The sequence below is a fragment of the Onychomys torridus genome, chromosome 5 (genome assembly GCF_903995425.1).
Source record: "Onychomys torridus chromosome 5, mOncTor1.1, whole genome shotgun sequence".
Lineage (NCBI taxonomy): Eukaryota > Metazoa > Chordata > Mammalia > Rodentia > Cricetidae > Onychomys > Onychomys torridus.
In genome coordinates, this window is record NC_050447.1 from 33115049 (window position 1) to 33124257 (window position 9209).

General features: G+C 42.6%; 1 protein-coding gene across 2 annotated transcripts in view; it reads left to right on the forward strand.

Annotated features, from left to right (window-relative positions):
* Positions 1-9155, forward strand: part of Lrrc36 (leucine rich repeat containing 36) — a 70408-nt gene extending 61253 nt beyond the window's left edge. For both annotated transcript variants that reach the window (XM_036188169.1, XM_036188170.1), the window contains exons 10-13: positions 2269-2434; positions 4646-4794; positions 5528-5651; positions 8707-9155. In XM_036188169.1, coding sequence (XP_036044062.1) covers positions 2269-2434; positions 4646-4794; positions 5528-5651; positions 8707-8825 — 558 coding nt within the window. In that variant the 3' untranslated portion in view covers positions 8826-9155. The remainder of the gene's footprint in view (positions 1-2268; positions 2435-4645; positions 4795-5527; positions 5652-8706) is intronic.
* The last annotated feature ends 54 nt before the right edge of the window (positions 9156-9209 follow it).

Below are 9209 nucleotides of genomic sequence, written 5' to 3' on the forward strand. Positions count from 1 at the left end.
ATGCTTTAACCCCAAATCAGGTTAACTTCTCAAATGATCCTATCTTGTATCCTTCATACATCCACAGTCCTTAAAGTGTACTGATCAGGGCCAGGTTTTCTGAGTTATGTTTATACTAGTTGTAATGTTATTCTTTACCAGTCAGAGGCCACACATGTGATTCAACTCATGTCACTGTTTTGGGTGTTGTGTTTCATTATCCAATAATCATCCTTAGCTTCTTACATCAAAAGAGCCAAGCAAAAATTGAGAAATAATAAGGCTGTCTTCATGTCATACTGTGTGTGTGTTCATGTGTGTCTGTATGTATGTGTGTCAGTGTGCATGTCTGTATGTATGTGCCAGTGAGTGTGCGTGCGTATTGTGTGTCTGTGTAAGTGTACACATGTAGATGTAACCGTCTTGTTAAATAAGAATCACAGAGCCAATTGCAGAGGTAAAAGCCAAGAGGTCAGAGCAATAGTTAAGAGCTGAAAACCTTTTTTTACCCTTCACTGCTGCTGCTGTCCTTCCTCTCCGCAAAGAGATCTACTTCCTGTGTGTCTGTCTTTTTTTTTTTTTTAGCTGAGTACCGAACCCAGGGCCTTGCGCTTGCTAGGCAAGGGCTCTACCACTGAACTAAATCCCCAACCAGTCTGTCTTTTTAATAGACTTTCTGTTCTGCCTTCTCATTGGTTGTAAACCCAACCACATGACCTCCTCGTCACTGCCTGTCTGTACAGACCTCCAGGTCTTCTATGGTTGGTATTGAGATTAAAGGCTTGTGTCTCCATGCTGGCTGTATCCTTGAACGCACAGATATCTGCCTGTCATGTGATCTGGATTAAAGGTGTATGCCACCACCACCTGGCTTCTGCTATGGCTTACTATTAGCTCTGACCCCCAGGTTACTTTATTTATTAATATACAAAAAAAATCACATTTCAGTAAAAAAAAAATATCACCATAGTGCATGTCTGTGTGTGTGTGAGAGAGAGAGTATGCATGTCTGTGTGTATCTGTGTGTGTGGTGCTGGAGATAGATCCCAGGGTTTTGTACGTGTAGCTAATACAGGCTATATCTCTAGCCTATATTAGTTTTTTTGAAGTCCACAAGACTCTATAGGAAAGAATTAGAGATAGAAATATATAAAATACATAATATGCATGTTATGTTAGAATGAATAAAAGCAACTGTAAATGTTACTATATAGATCTATCTATGATTTCTTTAAATAAAAAATATCATTAGTACTCGACCTAACAATGACATTTAACTTAAAATTTTTAAAATGTTAGAGGGCAAGCCGGGTGGTGGTGGTGGTGGTGGTGGTTGTGGCACACACCTTTAATCCCAGCACTCAGGAGGCAGAGCCGGGTGGTTATGAGTTTGAGGCCAGCCTGGTCTACAGAGCAAGATCCAGTACAGGCACCAAAGCTACAGAGAGAAACCCTGTCTTGAAACCCCCAAAAAATGTTAGAGGGCATTTATGTTTATTTAAAATAGAAGCTTATTATGAATTTTAATTTCTTATTAAATTACTCTTAATTTTATCTTATCATATATGGTACTTTTTAAAAATGTCCTGCAGTTTTATCTTCTTTTTGTATTACATAATACATTGAACCACACATGTAAGTACTAAATACCACATTTTTTAAAAATTTAATTAATTAATTAATTTATTTATTTATTTATTTTTGGTTTTTCGAGACAGGGTTTCCCTGTGTGCCTTTGCGCCTTTCCTGGAACTCACTTGGTAGCCCAGGCTGGCCTCAAACTCACAGAGATCTGCCTGCCTCTGCCTCCCGAGTGCTGGGATTAAAGGCATGCGAATTTTTTTAGAGCTGAGGATCGAACCCAGGGCCTTGTGCTTGCTAGGCAGGCACTCTACCACCGAGCTAAATCCCCAACCCCTAAATACCACACTTTTATTGAAAATTCTGAAAACCTACATAGAAAAATCATGACAGAGGATCTATTATTTTTGAAATCTCCTTTTAAAGTCTAGAGATGAGGCTCAGTGGGAGAGCACTTGCCTAGTGTGTACAGGATCCTGGGTTCAATCCCCAGCACCACCAAAGAAAAAGAAAAAGAAACATGAAATTGCCTTGAATATCTCATATGCTTGCCTCAGACATAGTGATATGAGATTCGTATCTAAACCAAAAGATGGAAGCTGTACTTGAAAAGAGTATTAGTGCTTTAAAGGTCTGGATCCTGATTTCCCTCTCTGTGTGAGAATGACACAAACGGTACTGGTGTTTGGTTTTGTTTTCTTTCTTGAGCCTCTCTCTAGTGACCTGGGCAGTTTGCGTGGTTTACCGGGAAACCGTAGTCCCCCGATCTCGGCCAGAACCCCCCACGTGGCCACTGTCCTCAGACAGCTCCTGGAGCTGGTCGATAAGCACTGGAACGGCTCTGGCTCCCTCCTCCTCAACAAGACGTTTCTTGGTAAGTGCCCTTTCTTGGTTAGTTCTCTGTGCCGTTGGGAGGACAGGACCTTGCTTCTGCTCTGTGGTTTTTAGCCCTCTAGTTCCTTTAGCATGCAAGGAGAAGTGTGCATCACTTACCCACATTTCCCAGAAACACCCTGCTTAACAAGTCTGCACTTGTTCTCCCCCCCACACACACTTTTTTTGGTTTTGGTTTTGGTTTTTAGAGACAGGGCTTCTCTGTGTAGCTTTGATCTCGCTCTGTAGACCAGGCTGGTCTCGAACTCACAGAGGTCCGCCTGCCTCTGCCTCCCGAGTGCTGGGATTAAAGGCGTGCGCCGCCGCCGCCCAGCTCCTATTTTTTAAAATCAACTATTTTTCCAGTTGTTTTGTAGCAATTGTTCTCTTCTTCCTATGGTGTGTGTGTGTGCTCATGTGTGGTCTTCCTATGGTGTTTGTGTGTGCTCATGTGTGGTCTTCCTATGGTGTTTGTGTGTGCTCATGTGTGATCTTCCTATGGTGTTTGTGTGTGCTCATGTGTGGTCTTCCTATGGTGTTTGTGTGTGCTCATGTGTGGTCTTCCTATGGTGTGTGTGTGCTCATGTGTGGTCTTCCTATGGTGTGTGTGTGTGCTCATGTGTGGTCTTCCTATGGTGTGTGTGTGCTCATGTGTGGTCTTCCTATGGTGTGTGTGTGTGTGCTCATGTGTGGTCTTTGGTAATACGTTCCATGATCAGATATATGTAATAGGGAGTAGTTATATTAATAATTGCAAAACTATTTTATGATCCTTTGGAAGTACCAGTAAGAAATACAACAGAAATGAGGTTTGATCATTAGAATTTGCAAAGACTGTTGAAATGTTGATTTAAAAAATTCAAATGAGAGGTTGGGGATTTAGCTCAGTGGTAGAGCAAGCACAAGGCCCTGGGTTTGGTCCTCAGCTCTGGGAAACACACACACACACACACACACACACACACACACACACACACACACACCACAAAAACAAAAACAAAACACACAAAAAAAATTCAAATGAGTAAATACCCTTGAGCTCATTTTAGGGATTAATTTTTAGAAACATGGGGCAAATAGTTGTATAAATGTTGGCTCCAGGTGCTTATTTGTTGTTTAATAGAGACAAAATTCAAGGAACTTTTACTTGTTAGTAAAGCTTTAAGTAAAAACAAGAACCTTGAAAGTTGTTTAGGCTGAAAAATTTTTTTATTTCTAAGGGCTGTAGTACAGCCTAGTAGAAGAACACCTGTCTAGCTTGTACTAGCCCCCAAACTAGCACTAAAAACCTTTCCTTAAAGATTTTGGTTTTAGCTATGTGTGCATGGGTGTATACATGTGTATATATGTATATAGGTATCCACAGAGGCCAGAAGAGAGTATCAGATTCCCTGGAGCTGGAGTTAAAAGCAATGTGAACCACCTGACATGGGTGCTGAAAACTGAACTCTGGTCTTCTGGAAGAGCAGCAAATACTCTTAACTGCTGAGCCATGTCTCCAACCCCCACGCCAAATTTTTTAATTAAAAAATTATATGGGGGCCAGGCAATGGTGGTGCACACCTTTAATCCCAGCACTCAGGAGACAGAGGCAAGTGTATCTCTGTGAGTTTGAGGCCAGCTTGATCTACAAAGTGAGTTCCAGGACAGCCTCCAAAGCTAGACAGAGAAACCCTGCCTCGAAAAACCAAAATAAATAAAATAAAATAAAATTATATTGGGAGAGGACAAGAGAGGGTAATATATGTATGAATATAATAAAATTATGTTGCGTAATATAGGAAACTGTTGTGATAAAACCTATTATTATAGTTAACATAGTAAATTTTAATTCTTTTTTGTTGTTTTGGTTTTTTCGTGACAGGGTTTCTCTGTGTAGCTTTGGAGCCTATCCTGGATCTCGCTCTGTAGACCAGGCTGGCCTTGAACTCACAAAGATCGCCTGCCTCTGCCTCCAGAGTGATAAATTTTAATTCTAAAGGATATAGAGGAGAAAGAATCAGCCTTTCTTTCCATGTTGACCCATTGTTGCCATTTTGTAGGAAATCATTCCCTGGAGCATTCATCCAGGAAGGGTATATATAACACCTCTTCCAGTCACTACATTCATGTCAAAAGGCGATGATTAGATACAGAGCTGGCAGTTATTGACTTGGAATTCTGTGCTCTAGCTTTATGATTGGCCCATGTGCCCACCCTGGATTTTTGGCAGGTCCTGCCAGAGATTTGCTTCTGTCCTTGGTTGTGCCTGCGCCTCCTCAGCAGTGGCGTCGCTCACAGGCTGAAGAGAAGGCAGAGACAGCCTTCCGCTGCAGGGAGAGTGAGCTAAAAGAGGCGGGACTGCTGGTTCCTAACGACGTGGTATGGCCCTCACCTCTCCTCCTCCTCTGTCTTTACTAGAAAAGACATACATACCATCATGATTAGAACAGCCCAGGGCCCCAGGAGCATCACTACTGTGGACATTTAGACACTCTGGAACCAAAATATGAACAAATCAGGAATACAAAACTTGTTAGGATGGGAACAATGTGCAGGTTCTTCAGGGATGACTCCTTCATCCTAGCAAATCCACAAGTCCTAAAGAAATACTTGAAGGGACAAGGAGGGGAGCAGACAAAACTCTAGGTGAAAGTGTGTAGGATCACACTGTTGGAGGCCTTGGTGTGGTTCCAATGATGGAAGGCAAATGCCATCTTTCTCCCTTCTGATAGAGTAGAGAGCCTGGGACCAGCAGCCATATTGAGTGTCTGGCTGCTGGATTGGGGAGAGAATGAAGGAACTCATATCCCTAAGTTTCTCTTTTCTTAGCTTCAGTGGATTTTCAGACACCACGTTCAGCCCTTGAAACTTCTGATTGATGACTCAGAATGTCAGCTTGCAAACCTACCAGTGTTCAGCAAGAGTTGTGGGTTACCCACAAGAAAGACCGAGATAAGCTCGTAATCAGTGGGAATGCTGCCCTTGAACTGTGTTTACCTGTGAATTAAATTTCTAGTGAGGTCACACAGCTGCACCCCTCCATTCAGTATGTCAGGAGAGGAAATGGAATTCAGTTTCTTAACATGTTGGTGTATTGTTTTCTGGTCTAAAGGAAAATTTGAAGCAAAAATTGGTCAAAGTGCTGGAGGAAAACCTTATTTTATCAGAAAAAATTCAGCAGTTGGAGGGAGGTGCTGCCACCTCAGTTGTGAGTGGGCACCCATCTCAAACACACGGTAAGTTAGGAAAGCCATGTGTGGGATTGGGCTAACAAAATAATTGTTGGTAAATGGCCTGCTTAGTGAGCTTCCTCAACCAAAGCTCTCATGGCTGCCTTTGGTTTTCCTTGGCCGTTATTTTTCCTTAGGAATTAATGGAAACTGTGACCTTACCTCCGAGAGTTATTATTTTTATTTATTTTTGTAGTTCTGGAAATCCAACCCAGGCTAGGTCCCTAGCTTTTGCTTCAGAGAATTGTAATGCAGGCATCTTTGACTTAGCACGTGAAGTTCTGTGTCCATGTCAAACATATGTGAATGATGTCTTTTAAATGACACTGCTTTTTGTCATTATAGTAGGAGAAAATGTATAAGGAAATACAGCTCCATGACCCAGCACTGACTATCGTCAGTATTTCTGAATTCTTTCTTCCTGTTTACCTCCATATGACATTCAACTCAAAATTATAAACTATACCCCGAATGATTGATTGATTGATTGATTGATTGATTTAGAGATAGGGTTTCTCTGTGTAACAGTCCTGACAATCCTGGAACTCACTTTGTAGACCAGGCTGGACTTGAATTCACTCAGAGATCCACTTGCCTTTTCCTTCCCAAGTGCTGGGATTAAAGGCATACACCACCATTGCCTGGCTGTACCCTGGATTTCTTTAAAGATAATTTACATACGACAAAATATATTCATCTTAACTTTGACTCTAATGAAATATATAGAACCCCCTTACAAACTTGTGTGGTCATTCCCCCATGTACACCAGGCGACCATAGACTTTTTTTTTGTTTTTGGTTTTTCGAGACAGGGTTTCTCTGTATAGCTTTGCGCCTTTCCTGGAATTCGCTTGGTAGATCAGGCTGGCTTCGAACTCACAGAGATCTGCCTGCCTCTGCCTCCCGAGTGCTGGAATTACAGGCATGCACCACCACCACCACCCGAATAAAGCATGCACCACCACCGCCGCCACCATCTGGTGTGAGAGTGTGCTTTTTTTTAAGATTTATTTATTTATTATGTATACAGTGTTTTGCCTGCTTGTATGTCTACAGGCCAGAAGAGGGCACCAGGTCTCATTACAGATGGTTGTGAGCCACCATGTGGTTGCTGGTAATTGAACTCAGGACCTCTGGAAGAGCAGTCAGTGCTCTTAACCTCTGAGCTATCTCTCCAGCCTGCTTTTTTTTTTTTTTTTTTTTTTTTTTAAACTGAGGATCAAACCCAGGGCCTTGCGCTTGCTAGGCAAGCACTCTACCTCTGAGCTAAATCCCCAACTCGACCATAGACTTTTTATACCTGACTGATTGGCACAGGCACTCCCACACTGCTGCATGAGTAGCCTTCATTTTCCTATCAAACTCTACATTGTTGCTTCTGATACCTAATAACCATGAAGTTGCCTTTGCTTATAATAGTGATGGAGAGAAAGTTGGTAATTCTGAAGAGATTGTGAACATTCAAAAGAAGGACCTAAGGTGGAAGAATGCTTAGAATGAAGGAAGCCCTTTCTCCGAGACCACCTTCCTTCCCTGGTGATGGAGCTGATATGTATGCTGTTATAAATAATGCTGCTGTCAAAAGCTGCATACAAAAAATGTACTCGAAGACTTGTGTACATTTCAGACTATTTTCCCAGAACTTGAAGGGCATAGACACTTTTTGAGAGTTTTCTTGCACATTGCTAAATCTCTCTTGAGAAATGTGATTTTTGAATAATCACATCAGTTGTGTTCGTGTGTTCCAGCTCCCTTTTCACCCCATCTTTGCAAATGCTACTTTGTTTGTTGAGACAAGGTTTCTCTGTCATTAAAGGCATGCATCACCACAGCCTAACCGAAAGTAGCAGTTGCAGCTGGGTGTGGTAACACATGCCTTTAGTCCCAGTGTTCTGGAGGCAGAGGCAGGTGGATCTCTGAGTTCAAGGCCAGCCTGGTCTATAGAGTAAGTTCCAGAACAGTCAGGGCTACACAGAGAAACCTTGTCTCAAAACAAACAAAAAATAAGATAAAATCTACCCTCAACTTCAAGCCTCTAGCTCAGCTTTCATAAGTAAATATAGGCACTCGGATTGTTATGAAGAAACGATGTGGAAGCATTGAGCCTCCACTGTTAAAACTCAGCACAACGTGATATTCACAAAACCCAGATGAAATGGTCATCGGCCTCCTCCTACCTATGAAAATAATCCTTTCATTCAGTCATGGGGCTGGTTCTGGAGGGTGGTGTACCGGCCGTTAGTGCACCTTTAGCAGTGGTGTTTTCCACCTTCCAGACTTGCCACTCAAGACATGATCCATGGTAGCATCATCACCCCCTGGGAGCTTGTTAGACAAGGGAGTAGTGGCCCTCTCCACGGGCCTACTGAATCAGAATCTATTTTTAAGAAGATCCCAGGGGATTGGGAAGCATATTAGCGTTTACAAAGTGTTATTCTAGAAAACTGTCTCTTAAGGACCAGAGTTCCTGTGCTTTTTTATCTCCTTCAGTACTGCAGGTGGTGGTAGAATATTTGGAGAGGCAGGTGTAACTGTCTTGGCTATCATTGAGATATTACCGTTTGAGCCACCATGTGGGTGCTGGGAATTGAACTCAGGACCTCTGGAAGAGCCATCTCTCCAGCCCCCGAGATATTACCATTTGATAATTTTATAGATTGACACAGTTCTAGATATTTTCACCAACTAGGTAGGGAGAAAAGGACACAAGTTTCCAACCAAAATGTAGACTGCAAGAGACGAAATACTTGTTTACGGGGTACAGCAGTGAGGGCAGGGTGTCACTGGTGTGTCACTGGTACTCTGGGCCATGGTCATTAGCTCTAGTAAAACTCAAAAGTTGGTCTGATATGTGCAGTTGTACATGGCTGAATTGTAATTCAGAGCAGTCACCTAATGCTATATTCTTGTCAAATAACTCCTGTCTCTAAGGAAGGGAATGGTGAATGGCATGTGGAGGTAAGGACTGGGAAGGGCAGGGCCTGGTTGAGATGTTCCCAAGTACTTAAACTCAAGGTGAGCTTGGAGTCCTGCTCACTCCTGGCTGTTGTACCCTTTGTAGATGATCTTCTGCACAAAAACCAACAGCTGACCATACAGGTGGCCTGCCTGAACCAGGAGCTGACTCAGCTGAAAAGGCTGGAGGAGACAGTTGCTCTTCTCCATGAGAGTCAGAGGTAGGAGCAGTCTGGCTGGCTTTGGGAGCATGTGTTCACTTCTCTTTATCTTCTCTGCTTTTCTTGGAAACTAGACTCTACACCTGTGTAAATTAGTGCATGTAAATCTCCTACTAGGCCTGTTAGCTCAGGGGTCAAAGGACAGCTTTTAGTAGTGCTTTTATACACCAGGGCTAACCCTTCGCTGGCACTGGTGGGTTGCAACTACTCAGTATTAGTATAGCAATGGCTATAATGGAACTCTAGGGTCAGCCAATTGTTTTGGTCATTACATACCCCTTAGATCAGCCATCTGGCTCCTCTGGAAAGTGCCTGTTTGCTATTGGGTATTGGTGAAATTATTAAGGCCACTCCACGTAGTTAAAAGGGAGGTTTATTTTGTGGGGTA